The sequence below is a fragment of the Hemiscyllium ocellatum genome, chromosome 30 (assembly GCF_020745735.1).
Source record: "Hemiscyllium ocellatum isolate sHemOce1 chromosome 30, sHemOce1.pat.X.cur, whole genome shotgun sequence".
Taxonomy (NCBI): Eukaryota; Metazoa; Chordata; class Chondrichthyes; order Orectolobiformes; family Hemiscylliidae; genus Hemiscyllium; species Hemiscyllium ocellatum.
Genome location: NC_083430.1, coordinates 39,254,705 through 39,282,514, shown reverse-complemented (window position 1 = coordinate 39,282,514; position 27,810 = coordinate 39,254,705). Strand labels below are relative to the sequence as shown.

General features: G+C 38.5%; 1 protein-coding gene across 2 annotated transcripts in view; it reads left to right on the top strand.

Moving 5' to 3' along the window:
* The window catches only part of LOC132830149 (AT-rich interactive domain-containing protein 1A-like), a 125,349-nt gene that overhangs the window by 14,944 nt on the left and 82,595 nt on the right, over window positions 1-27,810 (top strand). For both annotated transcript variants that reach the window (XM_060847666.1, XM_060847665.1), the window contains exon 2: window positions 21,714-21,920. In XM_060847666.1, the coding sequence (XP_060703649.1) occupies window positions 21,714-21,920 (207 nt within the window). The remainder of the gene's footprint in view (window positions 1-21,713; window positions 21,921-27,810) is intronic.

The window sequence follows — 27,810 nt, the reverse complement described above, 5'->3', positions numbered from 1 at the left end:
TCAACTTGGTCAAGCTGCAACACAGGACAACGTACATGCCGAACAACATATGTACAACTGATAGACTGGGCAATACATCTCAACCAACTGATCAGATCTAAATGCTGTAGTCCCAGCTTATCTAGTTGTGACTGGTAGTGGACAATTAAACATGCCAAACGATTGAAGCTACTACACACTGTAAAAGGTACGGGTCCTGACAGTATTTCAGTAATAGTGCTGAAAATGTGTTTTCGAGAATCTGCTAAGCCCCTAACCAAACTGTTGCAGTGCATCTGTAGCACTGGCATCTACTTGACAATATGGAAAATTGTCTAGGTACCTTCTGCATAGAAAAAAAACAGGACAAATCCAACCTGGCAAAATAAAGTGATGGAAAGAGTCATCAATGGTGTTATCAGTGTACATGCTTTGATATAGCCTTTTCATTGCTCAATATAGGTTCTGCCAAGGCCACTCGGGTTACCATTGACCAGAAACTGAACTGGACCGGCTTTATAAATATTAAGAGGTCTGGATTAAAGTCCCAATTGATTGAGGTGTGTTATGAACTGTCCAAACAGACTGATTTTAAAAAAGAATATGTGTCTATGAGAGCAGGTCAGAGGATAGGAATTCTACAGCAACTGACTTGCTACCTGACCTCCCAAAGCCTGTCCACCATTACAAGTCAAAAATGTGATTGACAACTCCAGTGACTCGAGAAGCTTGACATTATCCAGAACAAGGCAACCGCTTGGTTGACAGCACTTTGTCAAACTTTCTCATCTTTCACCAATACATAGCAGCAGTGAGGACCATTGACAAGATCCACTGTGGCAATTTATCCGTGCTCCATATCGCCGAGCAACTTCCAGACCTATCTAGAAGGATCAGGGTAGCAGATACATAGGAATGCTACCAATTGAAGCTCCCCGAAGTCACTTTCCATCCAGACTTGGAAGTGTTTTGTTCATCCTGGAACATCCTCTCTGACAACATTGTGGGTATATCTATAGCACATGGACTGAAGCAGTTCACTACCACTTCTGAAGGGCAATTAATGGGTAATAGATTATGCCCACCCAAGTGAAGCCAATGAATAAAATGAATTGGAAGCAGTGAACAGCCTCCTGTTGATGTGAGCTTGATTTTAATGCTGATTGGACGTCACTGCATCATGCAGTATGATGTGTGAGCTTGGTTACAGGGCTCCACCTTGTGACTCCACTAGTCTCTGTCAGTCTGTCCAGATCTGTATATCTTGATGTACATACAACTTTTAAATGGAGGCTTTGCTGTTACCACCAGCATTGCACCTTTTTCTGTATCAAACTGCTTTTGTGTCTTGTGGAAAAACAATTTCCATTACAGGATGTGTGGTTATCAGTGTTATCATCTGTGCTGCAATGTGAAGTAATACTACTATTTTGGAAGTCATTGGGAAAAAGCATATTCCTCCTAAATGGCAAGGTTTTAGATGGAATGGATAAGTATAGATTGTTGGTTGTGGAGTTACACAGGGCATTAATGTGGGAAGCAAAAATAGGTAAGATGATAAGGCCTATTAAGTCTTGGGTTTTGTATTTGGGTGCATAACTTAGAAAAGCAAAGAAGCAATAATTGTTTTGAATCTCGTTTGAGAGTTGTGCCAGCTTTTTGAAAGATCCATCCAGTGATTACCCTTGAAGTTCTTTGACTGATAGTCCTGCAGATTAAAAAAAAATCAAGCTCCCTTTTGAAAGGTTATTGAATCTGTTTCCACTGTCCTATTAGGGAGCATGTTGCAGATCATTTTAATGTAGAAAGGATTCTCCTAACCTTTCTGACTCTCTTACCAATTGATTTTCATCTGTGTCCTTATCTATAGTCATGGACTCAACTGTACAAATTGATTAAATCAGCTTCTGTATTTTTGCTGTAAGTAGACCTATCTAATTTTTGCAGAATTGGTGTGGTGCAGATGGAGGTCATTAAGTCTGTCGCACCTGCACCATTTCCATACCTAGTGCCAATCTTCTGTCTTTTTCCCATAAGCATGTCCCATCTGTTTTCTCCAGTAACCCTGTTGAACTGAGTCCTCCATACTTGGGTGCCATTTGAATACATTTGTGCACCATCTCCAAGATCTTTGCATCTATCCAAAAGTCGGGTACTCAGAATTGAATGCAGTACTCCAGCTGAGAACTCACCAGTGGTTTTAAAGACTTAACACAACTTGCTTTTACATTCTATCTTTATTTATAAAGCCATATACTTTTAAAAGCAGTCTTAATTTATTTCTGTCAAATATTTCTCTGAAAGCATCATCTGGTCTCTGACTCTTTAAATTGTACTGCTTGTTTATAATGCTTTCTTATTCTTCCTTCTGAGACACATTGCTTTGTACTTCACTTTAAATTTAATCTGCCACGTATCTGTCTATTTCACCAGTCTCTGTTCCTAAGCTTGCTTGTGTACCCAAGTCCTGGTCATTGCTAACACCCCTCCATGTCTGAAGATAAACAATAAATTGTGCGCAAAAGAAGTGAAAGAACTGCAGATGTTGGAAGTCAAAACAAAACCATAAATTGTGGAAAAACTCAACAGGTCTGGCTTCAGTGGACAGAGAGCAGAGTTAACGTTTGGGGTCTGGCAACCCTTCAGAATAGAAGAGTTCAATAAATTATTGTAATTTGAAAATTAATTTGAAAATTTACAATGTTCCTTGGAGAGAAATGTGGAAAAGTGAACAGCATAGATAATTTGAATTAAAACAAAATTTGATGACCTAAATGGTCTGTTTTAGTCTGAGTTGAATGCATTTTGAATTGAAGTATTGATATTTGAATGTTTTAGATGGCTGATCATAGTTCATTCAGTCTCCTTATGCATAAAATATGCATTGTTTTCACCCGATCATTGGAGGCATCAGCCACTTCGTCCCTGTGTTCTGAAACTCTGTCTTCAGTCCTGTAGTCATTTTACTTTTATTTTTCTTTAAGTTTCTTAAGACCTAACTCTTAGAACAACATTTTAGCTCATTTATTTCCTATTACCACTCTTTGGAACTGCATGGAGAATTTTTATACTTGGAAAATTGCATCTTGTGATGGGTGCATTCCATCAGATCTTACATGTATTGATGTGGTGAAAAGCCTGTTGGCTGTGGAGAAACTTGTTGCAAAAAATACTGTTTAGAGTTGGGTCAAGTTGCCTAAATAAAGAAAGTATCTTCAGCACTGACACTAATTTCTGCTCCTATATCTTATAGTCTTATGGGCACCCACATTTTGAAAAAGCATTGTATAGTTTCTGGAGGCATCTTGAGATGAATTTTTTTTTCCCTGGAATGTAATTTGTTCCTCCACACTTTTGCAGTTAATTTGAAATATCTTATTTAATGTTAAAGTGCCTCTTTGTCTTTTTTCCAGCTCTGTAAGGGTTCTTTTTTGTGACCACGTATGACAGACGTAATGTCATACTCTGTTTGCATATGAATCTGGTGCACTTAATAAACATTTCAAACATTTGAAGGCTGGTTACTTTATACCTTGAGGAGAATAGGTTTCTTATGGCTAGATGGACCGCCTGGTCTCAGCTGAAGTTCTTGAACTGAGTTCTGTTTTAAGTATGGTTCTGTATTGAGCATTGTGATTTCAGACCTGAATCGAATCCGCTACTCCACTGATGTTCAGATACACAGGCATAGGTGTAGCTAATGGCTTCGTGCCTCTTCTGTCCCAAATTTGTCAGAGCTGTCTATTTTTGAAGGACAGCACCAAGCTTAACATATCTTCGTAATTGTGTGTCTCTCTCTGTATGTGTCTCGATGTCAGAGTTTTTCTGGTCAGTCAAATTCTGCGTGTCCCTGGCCCCATCCAAAAATGTTGTTTGATTCAAGATCCGTCTGGTTTGTGTTGTCTTTCTTGGGACCTCTTGGCCTTGGCTTCATTCTCTTACTCTTTTGAGGGGCAAGAGAGATCTTCCCATCTTCTGTTCATGAAGTTAGCATGATCAGTATAAACCTCTTCACCCATTGGAGGTGAACTGAGTTTATAACTGTTGCAAGAATGTTGACCCCATTTGTTAATTGACCTTGTGCAGTATCCTGCCTGTGTGCGAAGTATGGATAAAGGAATGGAATGACAAAAGTGAGACATCTTGAAAAGATATTGCTCCTGTTTATTTTGAAATGGACCAGAATGCCTTAAACCAGAGTGGGTAAGGGAGCACTGCAAAGGTTGGTTACTTGCCTCAAAATTGTATCTTTTTAGTCTGTAGTAGGAAACAAGGAATTTATTTTGGCATCTTTAAAAATTTACAAGTTTTTTGCATTACAGCTGATTTAGATCCTGTGACAACAGTGAACTTGTTTTTCTGTCTGCAATCTCTAATATGGTTGTATGCCACCAGCCTCCTCCCAATGCTTCTCCATTTTGGTCCAATTTCAATTTCTTCTGTTCCTGCTTCTACACCATTTGCATCTGATGTCATTTAAGGATGTATCCACGATCCCTCCAATTTCAACCTTATCCCTTGGTGACACCATCCCAGAGCGTGGTGTTAGCTTTCACTTGCAGATTATGAACACTCTAAACGTTATTTCTTATGTGCTCCACTGTTGCTATACTTTGAAGCTGCTTATCTGATAGTGAGTATTGCATGAGCATAAATTTTCTTGGTTAAAGATTGGGATGGCTGAAGCCATTGTCTACAGTCTCTGCTCTCTAGTGGCCAACTCTATCTCTTTACCTTGTAACAGTTTGAGTTTAAACCAATTATTTGCAAACCTTTGGTGTTTTCACTTTGAGCTTCTGACTAACATTAAGACTGTTTCCATCATCATAACATTTGCCTGATTCTTGTCCCCACTTCTGTTCATCTGTTGCTGAAACCCTCATTTGTCTTTGTAACTTCAATGTAAGACTAAACCAATTTTTTGCTGACATTCCATCTAACTACAGAAAATTGAAATTCATAACTGATTCCTGTGTCTTTATTCTAACCTAGTCCCATTCACCTACTGATCTTGTGCTCACATATAGTTGTCATACAGGACAGAAACAGACCCTTTGGTCCAAATGGTCTACACCTTAAACTGACTCCTAGTCAAGACATGCCTCAATTTTAAAATTCTTATCCCTCTTTACAAATGCTTCTTTAACCTTATCCTTCCTACCTCTAATCTTCATCCAGCTTTGAGAAATCTATGCTTCCTGTATCTAGTTCAGGTCTTTGAGGATCCTTTATTTTAATTGCATCACCATTGATGGCTGTGCCTTCAACTGCCCAGTCTTATGCTCTAGAATTCCTTCTCAACACTACTTTGCTTCTCAAGTGGTCTTTCCACTGTTATGATGATCCTTAAAACCTACACTTCAACTACGTTATTGACCTTCTATCCTATTATTGCCCATGTGGCTCCACGTTATTAACTTTGCTTTTTAATGCACCTGCAAGGTGTCTTTGTCATTCCTATGTGCATGATGCTGGCTAAGTGAACTTTTATTGCCCATCTAAGTGCTGTGGAGTAGGTGGTGGTGGTGGTCGTGGTGGTGAGCTGCCTCTTTGAGCTGTTGCAGTTGTTGAGGTGCAAAAACACCCAACGCACTGATAGGAAGGGTGTGACTGGATCTTTGAATAGTAACATTGAAAGAGTGGTGATATTGTTCAAAGTCAGTGTGGTCTTCGACTCCGGGTGTGTGAAGATGATGGTACTCCCATGTATCTACTACCTTTCTAAGTGATAGAGCTTTTCTCCTTGTTTGAGGTTAAGGATTTAGAAGCTGCTGCTGAAGGACCCTTGCTAATTTATGCAGTGCATTTGTAGATAGTGTACACTACATCTGTATGTAAATGCTTGAAGTGCCAATAAAGCAGGCTACTTTGTCCAGAATGATGAGCTTCTCGAGTGTTGCTGGAATTGCACCGGTCCTGCTAAGTGAATAATAGTCCCTCTTACTCTTGTCTCTGCTGGATGGTAAACCAGCATTGGAGAGACAGAATGATAGTTAGGTGTTGCAGGATTCATAGTCTTTGACCCACTCGTGTATCCATTAGTTATATGGTCAGTCTAGTCTGTTAATGCTCAGTGATAACACTCAAGATGTTGATAGTGGGAGATTGAAAGGCATTACAGTTGCTGAATGTCAAATGGCGACGGTCATTGCTTGACATAAGAACTAGGAGCAGGAGTAGGCTGTCTGGCCCTTCGAGTCTGTACCACTGACATTTGTGTAATGTGAACGTTACTTGACAACGCATCAGCCTATGCCTGGATGTTACACAGGTCTTGTTGTACATGGACATGAGCTGTTTTATCATATGAGGAGTCACAAACTGAGTATTGTGCAGTTATCAGCGAACAGCAAACATCTCCACTTCTGACCTTTATGTTGGAGGGAAGGCAATTGATGGTGCAGCTGCACCAGTTGAGATACTAGTTTGACGTCCTGGTGCTGAGATAATTGACATCCAACAACTATAAGCATTTTTCTTTTTGTGCTAGGTATAACTCCGGCCTTCAGCCAATATTCTCATTCCCATCAACTCCAGTTTTGCTAGGGTTCTTTCCCATGCACAGTTGAACCCTAAATTGATGTTGGGGATAGTCACTCTGAGCATTCAGCTCACCGTTTGAACCATGGTTTTAATGGACTCCGGCTTAGTGCCTCTGGTGGAATCCAAACTGAGCAATGGGCAGTTTATGCGTTTTCAGGTGTTTGATAACACTATTGCTTATCCTTTCTGTCACTTTACTGATGGGTAATTGACAGGATTGGATTTGTACTGCTTTTTGTGCACAGTATATACCTTGGCAATTTCCTACACTATTTTGTAGATGCCAGTGTTGAAACTGTACTAGAACATCATGGTTAGGGCCAGGCATTTTCTGGAGCATGTCTTCAGTACGATTACTGGGATGTTGCCAAGGCCCATACACTTTTTAGTATCCAGTGTGGTTGGACTTGCATTTTTGATGATGTGCCCTCGGGAGACTGAGATGAATCATCCATGCTACACTTTGACTGGAGATGGATGCAAATAGATTTGCACTGATGTGCTGGACTTCCTGTCATTGATAGACATATTTGTAGAGCCCCCGCCTTGTTTTAGATGTTTCATTGTCTATCATCATTCACAACTGCAGAACTTCATCAGGTCTGGTGGCTATGGGATAGCTTAGTCCTGTCTGGATGCTTCTTTTTGGTGTACAAGTGGTGATGACCCACAGTGACGCATCAGTGCCTAAGTTTGACTTGTTAGATCTTTTTGAAATCTATTCCATTTGACCGTTTGATCACGCCACACAATGCAATGATGGGTCTCCTTATGTGAAGATTGGACTTTGTGTATACTAAACTCCTTTGTTGGTATGTGTTCCTACCTGCAAAATGTAGATTAGTGAGGACAGGGTCAAACATGTTTCCCTCATTCCATGCCACAAATCTAGTCTAACAGCTGTATCCTTTAGGACTTGGCCAGGACTGATGCTACTGAGCCACTCTAGATAAAGTCTCCCACTTGAGTACATTCTGTGTCCTTGCTGCTATCAGTGCTGCTTCGTGTTCAACAATGGGGTTTGTTGATTTCTCAGTGAGACATGAGAGGCAGTCGTAATCAGGAGTTTTTCTTGTCCATGCTTGATCTGATGCTATGAGACTGAGAGCCCAGAGTTAACTGTCACCTCTGGTGGATCTGCTTATGTGATAGATGATGACACCTGAGGCATTGTCTGTGAAGTATGATTCAGTAAGTGTGACAGTATTGCTTGACTAACCTGTGAATGTCTGTTGAGTTCTCAGGTTTTCTCCCAAAGTTCAAAAATGTGCAGGTTAGGCGGATGGCCATGCTAAATTGTTCTGTCGTGTCCAAGGTTGTACAGGATAAGTAGATTGGCCATGATAAATGGGTATAGGGTTGAAGGCTGGGTCTGGGTGAGGTCTTTTTCGGAGGACCAGTGCAGATTTCATGGGTGGAATGACCTATTTCTGTCCTCCAAGGAATGTTTGATTCTTTGTACCTGGTGGTGAATATGTCACGCAGAGTGTATTTATAAATCAGGAGAAAATGGTCTCTGAAGTTATTGTGCTAAAAATCTCTGAATATTTCACTAATTCTGATTTGCACATCTGTTCATCAGTAATTCAGAACTCAAGTTTCGAAGGATCACTGAAAGATCCAGCAACTTGTTTTTGTTTTTGATTTCCAACTTCTGCAGTTCTTCAGTTTCTAAACAAAATCTTTATCAGCAATGGCTGATATGGGAGTTCATGGCTTCTAGTGAAATTGTGAACTAAATTCTTTTTATTTTAGCCCACCCACTGTTGAGAGAAACTATTCCAATCAACCACAATCCTTTTTAAGTAGTTAGTTAGTTGATTCACCAAATTGACATTGAGAAGGAAGTAATACAGTAATGATTCACGCTTCGATGAGATCATTGCTAGAACCTAGTGTATTTACAGAATGTACTTCTGCCAGAACATGATGCTGCACAGCTTTCAGTATCACACACCTCTGTCCATTTCCTCATTTGGGTTTCTCATTTACATATAATAATGTGCTACTTTCATATTGAACAATGTACTGTGTCACAGCTGAGTACTTCAAATGGCAGTGTATGAACTTAATTTGATTAATTTGAGCAGGACAAAACAGTAGAATTTTGCTTTCGTGAGTTTTTGGTTTAATAAGATTGACTTCCATTAAGTCTGTTTTTGTCTTTCTGCTCCTCATACCTTTTTCCTGTAATGAGGCTATCCAGACTGCTGAAATGTTATTCAGAGCGCTAGTTTGAGAAATTTTGAACTTGATTTATCATTGAGTAATATAATTCATGAGTCTTTTCATTTGTGAATGCATCAATACTTAATTACAAGACTCAAAGTGTATTTCATTTCTAAATGGCGAACATCAATATCACGTAAGAAATTTTTCCCCAAATTATGTGAATGTTTCTGTTGGACCTCCCATTCGCCACACTCCATGATCATCTCACCCTTCCACTAGGACAGGGCTGGTGGTGTCTGGGACATTGGCAAGTTAATTCTGAGAGTTTCATTCTACTGGACCATTACTTGACTAGCCCGTGGGATAGCTCTCCCAGTTTTGCATCAAGCCCTCTGATATTGTTAAGGGTGACTTTGCAGAGTCAATAGACCTGTGATTCTGGAATCTAGGGAAATTGCTGGGCTGCTAAAGTCACAGTATAAATATCAGTTGTTGCTGGCTGCTTTTGTGCAAACTTAATTTTTGACCACTCCAACAAAAGAATTTTGAGAAAGTTGGTATATAGAAGTGAATCAAAAGTGTTGACAATGAGTGTGTCGTGTTGCTTTCTTTATTTTCAAGCTACCACCCTGAAGTACTTCCCAAACAAGCCTGAAAGTTCTGAATAATTGGCTTAATTAATATTGAGCATCCTCTCTTGATATAATCTTAAACTAATTTTATGAATGTTCATCCTGCACCATATTCCGCTCAATCATAATGATTTAGATTGCTAAATTTTTCTAGTGCAAGTCAAGAAAAATCAACCTGGGTTCCAACTGCTGAACAAAGTCCTATTGATAAAAATATTCATTTGATTTAGCCGCTATCTAGTGTCCTTTTCAACTATCCACCCATGCATTTGGCATAAACCAATATTTGAATAGCATGTTGAGGCGCACATACACAGGTTGAACTACAACCATTAAAGACCATTGGTACAACTGCAATGTAGGTGATATTTCTTCACAGGCACCTCTTGATCTCATTGGGTATGTTGGATGCAACAGTCCCATGTTAAGCTATATAATTTCAGTAACCCTTAGGGGTACCTGTTTCACACATTGTGGATCAATGTCTTCACCCAAATCTGTCACCTGTCCAATTGTTGTCATGGACATATGCATAAACCCCTGCAGTGAACTTAACATTTAGAATGCTTTATGTCATCCTCATGTTTGAAAATTATTGTAGACTTCGATTTTGTTTTACTCTGAATGTGGTCACTGAATCTTCTATTTTCTACTTGGAAAATTTCCAATCCATAGTTTGGCTGCTGGAAATATTAAAATTCATTTGATTATTCCGTGTGATTTAATGCTTATACATGTATTTGCTGTCTGTAGATAAATTGCTGGACACTGTTTAATCTCTGATCAATCTTCTGCATGAAATAGATTGTTTCATTCCATAAAAAGGCCACATCAGTTCATAGTTGAGCTGAAATCTTTTTTAGCCTTGGTATAATTAGTCACAACTGAGTACATTTATGTAGTGTGTTTCTGGTAATAAAGGCATTCTGATTTTTGAGGACTCCTTTTGGTACAGATGTCACATGCCTCATTTCCGTTCCGATAGCAAATTTGGTTTTGGGCATTTTCTTCAGGATGGCTTCTTCATTCTAATCTGCATTGCATTTTCACAAACATGGAATTTTCTTTGCTACAGAACTGTTACTTGCTGAGTTAGTAAATGTTAAGAGCTTTTAACATGGAAGCAGCTTTATTCCATTCAAAAAAACTGGAAGGATTGTAGATGTTGGAAATATAACAATAGAAAAACAAATTATTGGGGAAAATTCAGGTCTGGCAGCATCTGTAGAGTGAAAACAGTGAATGTTTTGGGTCCAGTAACCTGTTCTGAAGAAGGGTCACCGGACCCAAAAAGTTAACTGTTTTCTCTTCTTAGATGCTGCCAGACCTGCCGAGTTTCTGCTTTTGTTGTTAATTCATTTTAATAAATGAATCTGTTCCATTCATTACTTGCTTTGTCATGGTCTGCTGTCTGTAGGTGTGTCTTAAACATATTTTTGCAACGAGGCTCCTAGCACCTGTTTGATCCCATACATTGATTTAGTGCACAAATCAAGTGCTGAAGAAATAGGGTTATCTTGTATGGTAAGTTAACTTGTGTACTGCAATCTAGTTTTTCAGCTGCCCGGTTTAGGACCATGAGCAGTTTGGTCTTTTGTTATCATACATGTGAGAGTATCTGATTTAAAACAAAGTTTGTTTGTGCCAATGTGGGTGCAAACTGGGCTGATTCAGGTAGGCACAAATCTGTTTCATGTAGTTTTATAATCAAACTAAGCTTGTTCAGCAGCCATGGATAGCAAGCAGTGCTGATATAATAGCTGGTGTCTTTAAACAATCAGCTTGGCTTCCTTTGCTGTGTGGCAAATCACATGACTGTCGTTGTTTATTAGCAACCCAAGCCATCTGTTGACTCGTCATTATCAGTCATCAGGCAGGAATCCAACTCCTAGGCAGGCAGCTCCTGATGCTAACCCTTCAGACAAGAAGTGGTGTGGCCTTGGTATATGTAGATTAGCCATGTGCTATTCAATGGAAAATGCAAGAGAGAGAAAGGGATTTTTCCCTTGCATTAATGAGAGGCAGGCAGCAGAGCAGTGTGAGTGAACTAGAGACTCCACTTGGAACAAGTGTGCAATGTGCTTCCCCACCCCCTCCTTGACGTCACATCATCACAAACCCTCCTGTCTTTTACTGAGTGTCATTCATTCATTGCCAAGACTGATGAAAAATTTACTTGGCAACAATTCAAACAGTGCACAGCTGTGAGGTTTTAGATTTTAGGCAGAGTGCCCTCAATTTAAAATGATTTATAAATAGTGTGTCAGAGCCTTCCTTCCCACAGTTGGACCTGGCTTGCCATAAGGTACAGCAAATGGAATGTTTCTGCCTAGCAATTCTTCATGCTATAGTGAGTTTTTTGACTAAGTTCCTAATAATCTGTTTGATTTTATAAGTGGAAATGAAGTTTCAATGCACATTATATCTGATGTAATGGTGTCTATATAATCCTCTCCGGAGAAAAGGCGATGTCTTAATCCAATGAAGGGCAAAGGTGACTCCTTGTTGATGTAAGAAGGCTGATTTAAAACTCCACAAAGAATTGAATTTCCTGTAGATTTACTGATACTTTAGTTGCAGTGTATCAAAGTTACTGGTATCTTCAGGAGTTAACAGTCCACAGAAAGGGAGTGTTAATTTACAGACTAGATTAAAGACCTGTGAGAGTCTTTTATCCTGTATACAATGAGTTGAGGCAGACACAGGACATGAATGTACGCAGTATTGTTAGACTTTCAGTAAAGTATGATGGGTATTTGAATTTTAGTATTGTTGGCTTGGAACAGCGAAAACACCTGCAAAACAGTTGCAGAAATATGGCTCCAAATTGAGTTGTCTGGAGGCAGCATATTGAATATGTGTGGTGAAATCCTGGTGGTTTCACACTTGTACCAATGCAGTGCACCTCATCCCATTGAAAGACAATTATCATGCATGAGGGCTGTTGTTAGCTTTGATTTGTTTGCTGAGAGCTGGATAATGAATTTGGAAAATTGATCTCTTCACTGGTAGAGAAATCTTGGGATTTCATTATTTTGCAATTGTCAAGTTTTCAATCTTTGCATAGTGAGCATTCAGGAAAGTGAACATTGCAAAGCACCAGGGCATTGTAAAATATAGCAGCTGATTGTGTTCAGAATATTAAGAATAAAAAAGTTTTAGTAAAAGAAAAATGGCTCCATGTAGTCTATTTTTGGTTATTTCCCTAGCACTTGAAAACTGTACCTTCAGCTTTCTAGCCACACTTCCTGAAACACACTTCCTAAAAACCCTTCATTGTCCAACCTCGTTCAACCTGTTTATTGCAGCCTTTAAAATCTATCTAGCTAACCTCTTAATCTAACTTTATTGTAAACCACCCCCTTTGTCTGCAAGTCGTCATTTTAATTTGAACCTCTATAAAGTGTCTTAGGGCAACTTCTTATAATAAAGATTTTATGTTAATGCAATTTATTTTGATGGAATCACAGGAGAGCAATATTTGTATGTTTTCCTGGTTTGTATTATCATTATCACTGAATATGGGGTCAGTTCTTTTTAATAAATGGTAAAGAAGCCATAGTCTAATAAAGCCCCGAGGTAATGTTGTTTGAAAAAAACTTCTTTTATGAACTCTACAGTTCTATTTGCTATCTGCTGCATCTGTCACTGAAGAGCTTTCTTATATGAAAGGGAGATGAATCCAGAGAATTACAGATCAGCTTATAATATCAGTTCTGGAATAGATCGTGAAATTCTTAGCATAGTAGAAAAAACATCTAGAAACCAATAGTAGTTTAATGTATAGTCAACATGGCGTGACCACGTTTTGCTGAACTTGAAGTAGTAGATTAATGTATTAAATGCAATGCATTTGGACTTTCCTAAGTCCTTTTGAGGAAATGTAAAATCTAAACGCCTAGATTCAGGGCACAGAATGGTGAGCAAGTCAGCTACAAAACCGGAGATCTAGATTAATGATTATGCCTAGTCACTCTGCCTGTCAAAAGGTAGTTGAGCGCAGGGGGTTGATACTGGCATTATTTTCAATATACATTAACATGTACAGTACTTGATGGGATATAAACTTTCAATTTGTGGGCAAAGTTGGGAATGGGTTGCGAGTTAGTGTTTGTAATGAACAAAGAGACTGCAGCAAAATATGGGATGGTATGAATTTGTAGACAGGATATGTAATTAATAAACAAAGTCCAAGATTGATAAGTATGTGATGACTATTTTGTAGCAACAATGAGAATGTCCCAAGTTACCTTAATCTAAAATCTTGTTGGAACAGAGGGATTTGGAGTTATGTATACATAAATTAAAATCAGTCATGCATATTACATCTCTATGACTCTCTTACTCTATTAATGTTAAACTTGTCAAATCTTAGTGACACCATAATTGAAATACTATGTACAGTTCAATCTAGATCAATATTATGGACCAATGATAGGCCTTTGAGGAGGTCCAAAGATGATGTAAGGATAATACTTGGAACCTAGTTAAAAATATTTCCAAACTGACATGGGCTGATGCATGATCTGACGGCTTAAAATAAAATATTTTCATTTTTAGAAGGATTTAGTGTTCACAAATATAATATTGTCATTACTAAATTCAATAAGAAATTCAGAAGAAATTTCTTTAGTTGGGGAGTAATTAGAATGTGGAATGCACTACCGCAAGAAGTAGTCAAGGGAATAATGTGATTGTATTTAAGGATACTCTAGAGTGATACTTGAAAAAGGAAAGGACAGAAGCATATGTTAATAGGGTTATCTGAAGTTGGACGGAAGAGATCTGTGTGGACACAAGCACCAGCTGGGGAGTTGGGTCAGATGGCCCCTTTCTGTGCCATAGACTAACATGGTTTTAGTTTATACTTTAACCCTGGCATTGTCATGTTAATGCCTAGGGTTTCACTGACTCTCTAAGATAGTGATACTAACTCTTAAGTACTTTGGCACTTTTTAGTAACAATGGAATACATTTTTTCCCACATTTGTCATGGCAATATTTGACATTACCAAATCTTGATCAGCTTCAGTTTCTTTCCTGGCAAAATACTGAACCCTTCTGAAAATTAATATTCTATTCTATTGTCTGAAAATAGTTAAATTTTAACTTTTTTTCTCTTTAAATGTTTGTCATCTAGATGCTTGCTAACTAGCTTTCACTTTGATGGATTTGGTGTTAAAATGCTTTCCTCCAACTCGGGCAAACCATTTGTTATACCTGTGAATTTCAACAATGTGAAAAATCAATGTATTAAATGTATAAGAATTTCTAAAATTTCTACATTGAAATGTTGTAAATTAATAAACCATTTGTAAAGTCCCCGCACTAATAAAAATGACTGAGCTAATTCTATGCATGCTATTTAATGGCAGGTGGGGTCAGTAAATGGGTTCAAACAATTTGATATATATATCTGTGCAGCAGCTCCTGCTAAACTATTTCTTAATTTGCACAGTTAATAACCGTGCATTTTATAGACTTCTCATTTACTAGGTGTTAAGCACATGAACAAGTAAATGACCTATGACTGCAAATTAATGTTCAGATTGAGATTAACCAGGTTTAGTGATTTCTTGTATTAACTGTACTTGGACGATTTATGGATCAGAAAGACCTTTTGAGTGTAATTCTTAAATGCTCCCTTTACTAAATTATAGGTCAATTTAACTATTTTTATGTCACAGCAATTAGTTGGCACAGATACGACAGGTTGAATGGCTTCTTTCTGTATGTTGAAATCTCCATAGATTTATTACCAGACGTTCATTCCAATCTGCAAACCTAGCAGCAAGGTTTAACTGGTAATCCAGTGTGCAATCTTTCTTAACGGAAACCTGCTTGTGTTGGAACAAGTAGTCCCTCAATATGACTGCAACCTGGAGGGCATCCATTGTCTTTGGAGATGATAGTCTGTGCCCAGGGTGTGTGTCACTTTTGGGTTGAACATCATCTGTTGTTGTGAAAGAGCCTGCTTCGTGAGTAGCAATCCCTTCCACAGCCGACTTAGGTGAATAATGTTGGCTGGAGGTCAACTGATTTTTTGTTTTCCCCCCTTCTGGTGACCTCTTTTTCTGCCATCTGGACACCTCAAAGTTGAGAGGTTGTGTGTGGAACAACAGCAAACTAGTCGAAAGTACAAAGCTCTGAGTACCAGGTTTGCATTCTCAGCACCTGCTTCACAGCTACAAAACATGGATGTTGCTGTCTACCGTAGAATGTTAAAAATCTCAACACCAGGTTTAACTTTGTACACCCCAGTCCAACACTGGCACCTCCAAATCATACCCAGTGAATTATGATTATTCCTGGTTGAGGCATTCCTGCTGCTCCCATCCCCTCTGGTGTGAATGTGTGAGGGAATCAAGTGCCACATTGTATTCATAAAATGGCAAATGCTTTTGATTGTGTATGTATGATGAAGTCAGATTTGATACAGAAAACATTTTGACAATCGTCCTTTGCTTGCTGACAGCTTGGAAATGGAAGTTGCCTGCTGTAAGGAGGTACAAAGACAAAGGTTTGATAAATTGGAGTGGAGATTTTGGGGTGATTTTGAAAGATACCTGAAATTTTGAGCAGATGGAACACAATAAGTGGACATATCCAGTAATTGAAAGATCTAGAACAAGGGGACATTGCGTTTACTTTACTCAGAGGACTTCGGGCAGAATGCAGATAATCTTTTGCATATATTGAAGTGACACTGTAGAACTCATTGAAGTTTATAGTGGAGACTCCATCTATGTTTAAGATTAGTTAGATGTTTGAAATAGACAATATTTGGGAATGTTGAATTGGGAGTTTACTTCTATAGAGAATAAACACTAAAGGTTGACTGGCCTCATGCCCTGTTGATTATTGTACTTTATGTAAATTGAGTAACTCCATCTCTGATTCGTTAACATACTGTGTTAACTATCCTCAGCAACAATGCAGTTGTTATAATTAGCTTCAAGATGACAAATTTATTGTAGAATGTTAGTTGAGTTCCATTTGACATTTTGTACATTTCTGAAAGTGTTCTGATCAGTCATACTGTAAATGTTCTATTCACTCGGCTAAGGATTTATATTTTATATTTTAATTTCTCTCCTGTCATTCCAGGCTTTGATGCTGGTTGGGCTGAACGTGGAGCTTTGGAAATCTACTTTCTACGAATACCACAAACCAAATTCCTAACCATCAGCTCAGTTCTTCTCCGATTGCAGTTTTCACGAATATTTATTCCTGAACTGAGCTGTTGCCCCCATACTCGTTATCAAGAATACCTAATTCCATCTTCATAGCATCACTCACCTCTCTCACCTGCCCCTCAAATGCTGCCAAAACTGTCATCTATGTCTTTTTCACCTTGTACTTAACAATTCTGATCAGTTTCCCACCTTTTTGTCTTTCATTACAAGCTCATCCATGACAAACATATACAAAAATGTATGGATTAGAAGACAGCGATTTGACCCTTTGAGCCTGCTCTGCCAGGAACACTCCTGTTTGACTAACTTGCACAAAGTCCTGTTCAACCCTTGCCACCACACTCACTGACCATTAATGGCTTCCAACATGCTTATGACACATGGCATTGTTCCCTTTGTCTACGCAATCAACTCTGCCACTAGAACTTTTGGAAATCTTTGCATACTGCAGTTCTGGCTCTTGTGCATCCCTAATGTCAATGACTGTGACACTGCAAGCTATACTTTCTGCTGCCTAGGTCCCAGATTCTGAAGTTGCCTGCTTAAAACACCTTAATCTCCACCTCCCTCCAGCCCATTTCCTTCTTAAAACCTAACTCTTTCACAAAGATTTCAGCATTTAGTTGAAGTACCTCCTTTGTCAGTTGGTGTTCGATTGTTTGATAATATTGTGAAGTACTGTCCATGTTTTATTGAGTAAAAAGGGATTATGTAGATACTAGTTATTGCTGGTGTTTTGTTTGCATGATTGAGTAGGAGGAACAAATAACTGGACGTGATAACAGCAATCTGTCTAAACTGCACATGTGTAGATACTGAACATGAGTATAAGAACTACATGCAAGAATTGTCCCAACAGATACTTGTCCAGTATTAGTATGAATAAATGGTAATTGGATTGAGGTACTGGATGGCAGTTGAGGCAGGAGTATTCACCAATTTGTGCTAATGGTTGCCTGTAGAGTGGTGGTCACTACTTGTGGGGGGAGAAAGAGGGTGAAATCTGCAGCATGGGAACCTGGTATTTCCCTTCTGCCTGTGGTTCCGTTCTGCTCATAAATCAGCATGTGTAACCTTTAAGAAATTTGAAACATCTAGGTGGAAATATTCTGGATGTTGAGGTTGAGGAAGTATTAAATGATTCTTTGAATAATAATCCATGGTGTGATAAGTGGTCCCTGTTCTCCCATGTGCTTTCTAATTTTACTTTCTGGTTTACTGAATGATATCTGGTTAATTTTAATTTGGATGATCAGTGCTGGACAGCTGGCAGCTTCACTTCTGTTTTTAAACTGCTTTGTGCTTTATAATATCCTCTCTGAAAAGGCCTACTTAGAGTTTTGTACTCCTTTTTTTTTTACATGTCCCCCTGAACCCTTTCTTATTCTCTTGCCCTCCTTTAGGCTTTGACTTTTGGGGTTGCTGGAATTGCTCTGAGATCTTAACTAAGTGGTTAAACAGTGAGTGTACACGGTGGGTAGGTAGTCATTGCAACCAAGTGTGATGGGTGACCTCTGCACTTTCTGCAAATTTCAGCGGGGTATCACTGATTAGTTGGGATTGAGTCCTGGTAAGTTTGACCGTTTCTTGTTCTTGGTTTTGTATAAAAAACCTGATTTGAATCTTTTGAAATGTGTGTATATGTGTGCACATACGCTATTATTTTTTATAAAAGTGCGAGTGTAATCTACAGTGAGGAAGTCCTACAATATGCTGTATCCAATGCTTTGTCATAGGCTACAAGAATATTTTAAATCTAATAGTTTTCAAACTGCTCTGGAGGGATTTTAACTTTTTTTAATTCTGAATTATTGGTCTGGATTTCTGGCTGCCATGTTGCAATCCTAAATTTTTATATAGTTCTTCATAACTCTTTCACTACTGTGCAATTTAATTTTAATTTTAATTTATTGATCTTTGAAAGTAATGTTTATTTCTGACAAATGTCAAAACCATGGTAGGGTGAAAGGTGAGCTCAAATTCTGCAGTGGGAATAATAAATGGTAGAATTGCATCATTGCCGTTGACCACGTGTGGGATTCAAGCAGTTAATGTAAATGACTACACCTCCAGGGAACAGTCATGTCAAAGGCCAATGTTTTCATGGGTCTTTTAAATTGCTGTCATTTCTTGAAGCTAAAAGCATAACAGTGAAAGTTGAAGGTCTTGAAGTAGTGCCAGGTGGGAAGGTAAAAGAGAGTGGGGGATCTTTGGACACTTCATGCAATATGAGAGATAAAAGACTTTACCTGCAACAGGTTTAGCTATTTAATGTTAAAAGCATTGTGACTTATTGGATGAAACTGCATTCTCTTTATTTCTAATTATAGATGCAGATAAGTTCTTAAATAGGTGTTTAGAGTCACTGCATGGTTAGTGAAGGACCGAGACCAGAGCCCTTTAAAGTTGAACAATACCATTTAGAAAATCACAGGCCCATTTTAAAAGCAGCAGTTGGATCAAGAAAAGCTAACTTGTGCTTTGGTAGAACTCCAGAATCTGATCATTTATGCGGACGATACCCTCAAAAAAAAAACAATGCATAAGTGAGGAAAAGGTGGTGGACACCAAGGAAAGTTGCTGTGGGATATTCAAAGGAGAATGAACAGAGCTTATTGTTAAAAATGCAATGGTCTCCATTAGATATCCAGTCTTAGCCAAATGTCTCTACATCACTAAGGTAGATAATGCAGGAATGGTTAAAAGCAGCGTAATGTGATTAGCACCGTCAAAGTTTGCAAATAAATGCTGAATTACTGCCCCTGAGGCATAAGGTATCACTTGTGACATTAATTAGGAACCATTTCAATCTTGCAATCGGGCACATAGGTGATGTGAAAGATTTTAACATGAAGTGGAAGAACTGTGGCCATGGATTTGGACGATGACAATATATTCAAGATGTTGGTAATTGCATGATGGTTGCCTGTTGTGGATAGGGGGTTGGTGGGTAAATGGCTGTGTGCAAGTACTTAAAAACTTGGGTTACATGAGAAGCAAATTGGAATTGGGTATTCAGTTCAAAGCAAATTGGATTGAAGCACCTTTAAGTGGGACTTGTACAGGATAGTTTTGGAGAGGGTCTGAGTGGGTGCAATGGTGTTGTAGTGATGTCAGTGGATGAGTCATCCAGAGGTCCAAGCTAATTCTCTGCAGCTGTGGATTTAAATCCCACCATGGCAGCTAGTGAAATTTGAATCATAAAACTAGTTCCAGTAATGGTGACTGTGAAACTATCATTCTGTACAAAAACCCACTTGTTTCACTCAAGAAAGGAAATCTGCCAGCCATAGTTGATCTTGTCTACATGCGATTCTGCATCGACAGCAATGTAATTGGGTGTATTTGTTTACAAAATTTGATTTTGTTAGTTCCTGAAACTTCAGTTCAAGAATGGAAGGGATCAGTAAGCACTTGTTCCCAGTTATGTGGCCCCTGGCTTTTGCATTGTCCAGTAAGCTTAATGACTGCTTGTTTGTATGATTTAGTAGCATCATGGGATTTCTTTTAATGTAAAGATGACCATATAATTGTTGTTTCAGTTCAGAAACTGGAATTAAGTCTGAATAGCTGCAGTTATGGTAAGTGTGCAGTGCCTGCATTAATGCACTCCACAAAATGTCCACAGTAGTTCACAAAATGGCAGCCAGCAATGTAATATTGCCACGCTATAGAAAGCTGCTATTCTCCCCTTCTTGCATTAACAGACTAAGTTTAAGGCTTATAATCACAACATTGTATATGTAAATGTCATTCATGTGCATAGATTAGTTTCTGATAAATAATAAAATATTTGGGAGAAGGTAAAATTCTACACTAATGTTTTCAGTGACAGTTCTCTCAAAGGATTTTGTTTCTTGATTAGACTAAAAGCTTCTGTTTCCTAATTAATGGGAAAATGCATAGAGGTCAGTGACAGAAGAATTATGTTCATGTGTTACTTTTTTAAAAACCAGTAAACCAATAGATGGTCTGTGTAACTAGGACCTAACAGAAGCAATGCTGCCCTCTTTGGTGAGTTGACTTAAAGGTCTTATTGAAAGAGAATGTAACTGGGGGTTGCTAGAAACTGTAATACTTGGAGATTACATAGCTTAGCTGTCTGTCATCTAGTCCTTGATCTTGAATAGTATGTTGGCTTCTAATCATCTGGACAATAATATGTGAAATAAAAGGTTAAGTATATGGATGCATATCTTTCCTCTGCCGAGGATGAATATTGCTTACTATTTGGTTTGTGGGTCAATCTAAAAACACATTGCAATATAAAACAACTTTTAAGAAATTCATCCTGTACATATGTGCACATCAGGAATGCAGTGTTATATGGACTAGGAATGCAGCAAAGACTTCCAGAAGTCTGCATCAAAGGTGGTGGTCGTTTTTGCAAGCTTTGTACATTTGGAATTTGTTTAATCAAAATTGACTTTAGTAGAATAATCTCTTGATTGACTTCCTGATTGAGAATCTTTACATTAAGTGTTAAATATTGCTGTATAGAGTAGTATCTTTGCTGGTTCTGTTGTAACCATTTTTATGACCGTTCTGACATCTTATGTTTTGAATTGGCTTCCGTCTGAAGTCCTTTCATCAATGAGTACTTGTGGTGATCATGTTTTGTCACTGAAGCATGGTATGTGCCCTCTTCAGCTGAGGGTGTCAGTCTAGCGCTTCATCCTGTACTCCATGTGTGTATTTGAAAGGGATATGTTAACAATGCAACAATTCAAGCTTTTCTTGCATTTTCTTTATGAAATCCTCCTCTTATTCTTACCATATGCACTCCTCACTCATGATAATGATGGCCTGGCTTGTCATGCAGTAGTCACTAAACAAAATTAGATCAGATGGGCTTAATGCCAGTGGTGTATATCAGATGTTTTGGAAGTCTTGAGTATGTGCATATCTTAAGCACCATTTTGATTAACTGACTTGTCTTGTAATTTTAATATGTATTTCTTGCTGATGATATGTGTCACAAATAAGAGGGAAACATTTTTTAAAAAGGGGCAGAAAGGCCTGATTTCTTGTTTAGCTGAATTGATTTCCAGGCTTGTAATGTAGCAGCTTATTTTCTCTAATTAATTACAAAACTTTGAAAAACAAGTGGATCCTTTGGAAACAATATCAGCTGTTATGATGGAGTTATATTCTCATCAATAACTAACCACTGATCAATTTTCTTTATCAGCCAACTAGCCCAATGGACCAGATGGGGATGAAAAGACCTCAGCCATATGGCGGCAGCAATAATCCATATGCACAGCAGGCACCACCGCAACAGAGCGGACCTTACCCAGGACAACCGTATGGACCTCCAGCGCCTCAGCGCTATCCCGTGGGTGTGCAGGGCCGGGCCCAAGGCACCATGGGGGGCGGACTGCAGTACCCACAACAGGTGAGAAATATTTGGAGATCCACTTGAATTTGTACATGTTGGCATTATTTGTGCTGTAATTGTTCAAATTGTATTGCCTACTTGTAATATTTATGAAAGTCTATTTTTTTCTGAGACCAGTTAGATGCCTGTAATTATTTCCAGCAATTGTGTAGATACACGGCCTCTCACATTTTTCGGCTAAGTCCATTTGGTCATTGCTTTTTATTTAGCTATGTCCAAGCACTTGTTCTATGCTCACCTCCATGCTCCACTCTTTTATTTAATTTTTATGCCCTTTAATCTTTATATATAAAACAATTTTAGATGGGGTGCAAATGGAAATAGAGTCACGGATGCCTGATTCAATTTGCAACGGTCTTATGTACGATTCATAGCTGTTCACATAGCATTGTGCATGAAAAATTAAATATCTCTAGCTGCTATTGAACTTCAGAATTTGTGCCCAAAACACAAGTTTCTGTTTTTCTCACACCTTTGTTAAAAGACATTGTTGCACACTGGAGAATCACTGGAAGCAAAACTCCACTGCAGCATGTTATGGGAGAGATTTAACACAGATTTTGATTTAGCTTCTGTCTGTCCTTGTCACTGCTGATTTGGAACTTCTCAGTCTCTGTACTCTTCTCAAGCTTCTATTCGAGGATATGTAGTTTTTTGGTTCGTTTACAATGATGTTTGTCTGGTCCGGCTGAGATTAGGGATTTGCTCTGTGCAAGTTTCCTGTTTCTCTCTGGATCATTTCCTAGAATATTGATGAAACATTCAGTGTCACATTTATAAGTGAGTAAGCAGAGATGGGGAAAAAGTCCAAAATGATGACTGATTCAACCATCCAAATTAAAGATCAATGAGTAACTTATTGTTTCTTTGTTGTGGTGTTTTGCCAGTGACCTGAAAACCTGTTCCATATAATTACTCTTTGTTGACCACTTGAAATAAACGTTTTGTTTGTATCATTTTGTCACAAAATCCATGTTCTACTGTTCCAACAAATAGTTGATGCACCAACCTTTCCCTACCTAATAATAGACACTGCATAACTAACAAGGATAACATGTACAAAATATACTAAGCCATAAGTCCTAGTATTTTAAGCTTTTTAAGACTGTCAGATAATTAATTGGCGTCATCCTGACAGTTTTTTGAGAATGCTTTGTGCTGGTGGCTATTCTGCATATAAGAATCTAGGCTGGGGCGAAGGTGGGGGAGGGAGACTGCAGGCTCTGCATGCTTATGGTTCTTTGGTCAAGCTGCAGAGTTGTGAAAAAGTGGAAGTGGCAAGAGCAACAATCAAGGACTGTTGTCAGGCAGAATTTCCTCGATTTGAAGATTCTTGGAGTTCATTATCGTCCACTCCGTTTTCTTCCAAAAAGCAGCCGTGCTACACAGCTCAACAATATGCAGCACTTGATTTTCAAGTTGTCAAACTCTCTGAAACCTTCCTTGTTAAAGCATGCAAATTCCATTTCAGTTTATAGTTCCAAAGAAATGAGAAGAAAATGTCTGATGATAGAAACAACCTTTCAGCATAGCAACATATCCAAACTGATATTTTTGCTCGACACAGATGTTTTTCTACCCTTTATCTGCATAATATTCTCTATCCCTTTTGGCCCTCTGAGGCTCAGCTGCCCTTTGTTTTAAAAGCTTCAATGATGGTGCTTCACCTACTCCCTATGATAGAAAATTCCACATTCTAATAGCTCTATGGGTAAAATTATTTTGAGTGCTCTATTAGATTTATTATTAGTATTATGGTTATGATTGTTCTGTCTGCAACTGCAGGTGAAAACATCTCAAAGTCTGTCAAATAATTGTTTTATCTTCAGCATCTCCATCAGATCACCTTAACTGTAGCCTTTTCTAGAGCCAAGTGCTTCACCATTGGTACTTCAGTCTTTCTTGGTATCTATATCTTCTCAGTTCTAGTACAAATCGAATACATTTTCTTTGAATTTTCTCCAGTATCTCTATATTCTTTCTGAAATACGAAAACTAGAATTGTTCACTGTGTTCCATATGGTCTAACCAAGGTTCCATATGAATTGAACATATTTATCTGCTTTTCAATTTTAACTCCAGAAATGAATCTCACTATTTTCTTTAGGTCTATATATCCTCATTGCACATCACAATTTTACCTAAAGATTTCTGAATATTTTAAATTTGCAATGTTTATTCACTTTTAAGACTGAAATCTTTTCCCGACATAATTACTGGTAGAATTATAGTGCAAGACAAAATAAGCACTGCTCGATCGAAGACTGTTTTTCTTCATTGATCATCCATTACCACTAAGTTGTAAGGCTGCCTGTCTGTTATCCAGTATTGGATAGATTGCAACTTCCTACAGATATATTATTAAATGCTTCTGGTGGAGTTAGGACTAGAATATGAGCCTGCTGGTTGAGAGGCAGGGACACTATCACTATGCCACAAGAGCTCCCATTACAAACACTCACATAATGCACACATTGTAAACTATGGATGAAAAGAAAGACTGAGTTTACAATACAAACTCTAGAGTCCTAGAGATGTACAGCAGGAAATAGACCCCTTCGGTCCAACTCGTCCACGCTGACCAGATATCTCACCTGCTCACACACCGGCCCATATTCCGCCAAACCCTACCTGTTCATATACCTATCCAGATGCCTTGTAAATGTTGCAATTATACAAGCTCACCACTTCCTCTGATAGCTCATTCCATACATGCACCACCCTCTGCATGGAAAAAGTTGCCCCTTAGATCTCTCTCCCATATCTTTCCCCTCTCACCCTAACTTATGCTCTCTCGTTCTGGACTATTCTTCTCATTTCCTCCCCCCCCCCCCCGCGAAAAAAAGGGAAAAGATATTTCTTTTTATCCTATTCATGTTCCTCATGATTTTATAAACCTCTATAACGTCACCCCTCAGCTTGTGATGCTTCAGGGAAGACAGCTCCAGCTTGTTCAGCCTCTCCCTAAAGCTCAAATCCTCCAACCCTGGCAATATCCTTGTGAATCTTTTCTGAACCCTTTCAAGTTTCACGAGAGATCAGAAATGCACACAATATTCCAAAAGTAGCCTAACCAATGTCCTGTACAGCCTCAACATGACCTCCCAATTCCTGTACTGAATACTCTGACCATATCCACCTGTGACCCTACTTTTAAGGAGCTATGAACCTACACTCCAAGCTTTCTTTGTTCATCAACACTGCCTAGTACCTTACCATTCAGTGTATATGTCCTGTCCTGATTTGCGTTTCCAAGATGTAGCACTTCACATTTATCTAAATTAAACTCCATCTGCCACTTCTCAGCCCATTGGCCCATCTGATCAAGATCCGGGTACTTAAGAAGACGAGCAGTATCATGGGGATTTCTAAATAGAGATATAGGGTTCATGTAAGGAAATATATTTGAATAGGATAATATAAATCAATGGTTATTAAACAGTGCAGAACCAACTGGCTGGTTCCACAGTTGGGAAATTACACTCAGGAAGTAGGATTTCAGGTACAAGAGAGTTTTTGTACGCGTTTTAAATAGGTAACGAAGGAAAGACTCCAGTTGGACTCAGTGGCGATCACTAAACAGTAGAACACCATGCTTTTATCCAATATTGGCAATATTGACATTTTCTTTGTCTTGCTTGGAAACTCCGTGTGCTTCATTTCAAGTCCAACTTTGTTAAGCATCATTGCTCTATCAGAAAACACTTTTTCCGTATTGACTGGGGTCGTCTTACCTGGTAGTTCTTTCCCTAGTTCCAACATGTTCTCTCAACTTTTGTTCATCATCATTTGTTTTACATAACATTGTGTACAATGCATTGTACACAAACCAGCCATTCAGCCAACCAGTCCGTTCTGTTGTCTACCAAATTAAGCGTTTTCCCCCTTCCTAATATGCTTATCTGACTTGCACTTCGTAACGTCTGTGCTATTCATTTCAGCTACTCCTGTGGTAGCATGTTCAGCATTTTCATCATTCTTTTGATGAAATTTCTTTTGAATTGCTTTTGGGCTTTTTGGTGACTGTAGCTTCCACTTATGCTGTTCCCACAAGGATTTTTTTTATGTACTTGTAATTTAAAAATTATCTCTATTAGATCACACCTCGAAAATTTTTGAGAAGCGGACCACCTTTCAATATTTTCCTGACACACATGCACATTCATTTCAAGTATCATCATCTATCTCCAACTACTTTTCACCCTCTTCAGTGTCTGTGTACCCTTTTTATAGGATTGTCATCTAATCATCTATTCAGTCTCAGCTATAAATAAAACCCGGTACTTTGCTTGTTTTATGTGAACTTGCTAATTTAGCGATTAAACCTCCATTGAATTATGAATTTGTACTGAGATGCCTGTGATCCTCTGCCTCACCTGGACTCTGACTTTTCAAGTAATGTGATCTTTTTTTTTGTACCAAAATGTACTGCTTCGTTTTGTGTTGAACTTCCTATGACCATTATGTGCCTAGTACAAGTTTTGTTGTTAATGTCTCTTTTCTCCGAATTGGAGAATGTAGTCAACACAGCCCAATACATCATGCAAACCTGCCTCTCTCCTCTATTGTCTTCATCTATACTTCTCACTGCCTCAGGAAACCAACAGAAACTAACTGAATCAGACTCCTCCCACCCTAGTTATACTCTCTTCCATTCTCTTCTGTCTGGCAGAAGATAACAAATTTGTATACACATTCAAACTGATTCAAGAACAGCTTCTTCCCTGCTGTTATCAGACTTTTGAATGGACCTCTTAAATGTTAATATTGATCTATCTGCACCTTCTTGGCAACTATAACATTGTATCCTGCACTGTTACCTTGATGTACTTGTATAGTATGACGTGTCTGTACAGCAAGAAAGACAACACTTTTCACTACCTTGTGACAATAAATCATATCCAATCCATCTAGACAAGGTACTTGTATCCTCTTGAGGTTAGTTTATTCAGACATCCGCTTTTTCATTCTACATGTTTATTTTATTAATTTTATCATTTGATACCTTTTTAAATCTCTCTTGTAAACATAAAAGCACAATAATTGTTAATATTCTTACTATTTCTTTATTGCTAGCTGTGGTTTATTTCCGTGTCCTCACTAATGGCCCTGTTCCTATCATGTGTCTTCGGTTATTTAGTTTCATTGTTCCCCTTTGACGCCTCAAATGTTGTTTTTACTTTTTTGTCCTGATATTTTTTCTGTCCAAGTATTCTATGTCTGTCACTTTGCTCATCCTCAGTTGTTCCATTCTGCACTTTTATCCATAAATTCCCACTGAGGTTTAGTTTACTCTTTATTTTAATCACCCGGTCTGTTTGCTGTGCTAATTTACATATGGTGGGCCATGACTCCCTTGCTTTCTGGAGTTCTCTATCTGCTGTGAGATGTTCATTAGTCCAGATGTTGGAGATACATTACACTTTTTATGGGGCTCTTGTTCATGACTGTAGGGATCACGGTCAGCCTCAATTATAGTGTTAATTATTACTGCCACAGTTGCTGTTTTACCCACTTCACAGTCCTCTGAGTCCTGGTGCATTGACCTGCATTGTTTCCTGGGCAGTCTTTCTCTTTGACCTTTATAGATAGTGAGTACATTGATTGTGTTGGTTGGACAGGACTTGTGCCTGCATAATAACCTTCACAGCTGCCCTATTGCCCAATTCCCTATCAGCCAGATCTTCCCTTTTGCTAAACCTAATTTTTCACTGGAGTGTCACTGTGCTCCGCTTAGAACTGTCAAGAAATACCCACCTCCCCACAGCCTTGTTGTCCTCCTTTGTGTTCAGGTTGTTTTTGATGTAAGTTAGAGACTGTAGATGTGTGTGAGAAATGTTCTTGGGTAAATACCACATCAAGTTGGGCAAATATTCATTGGGAAAAA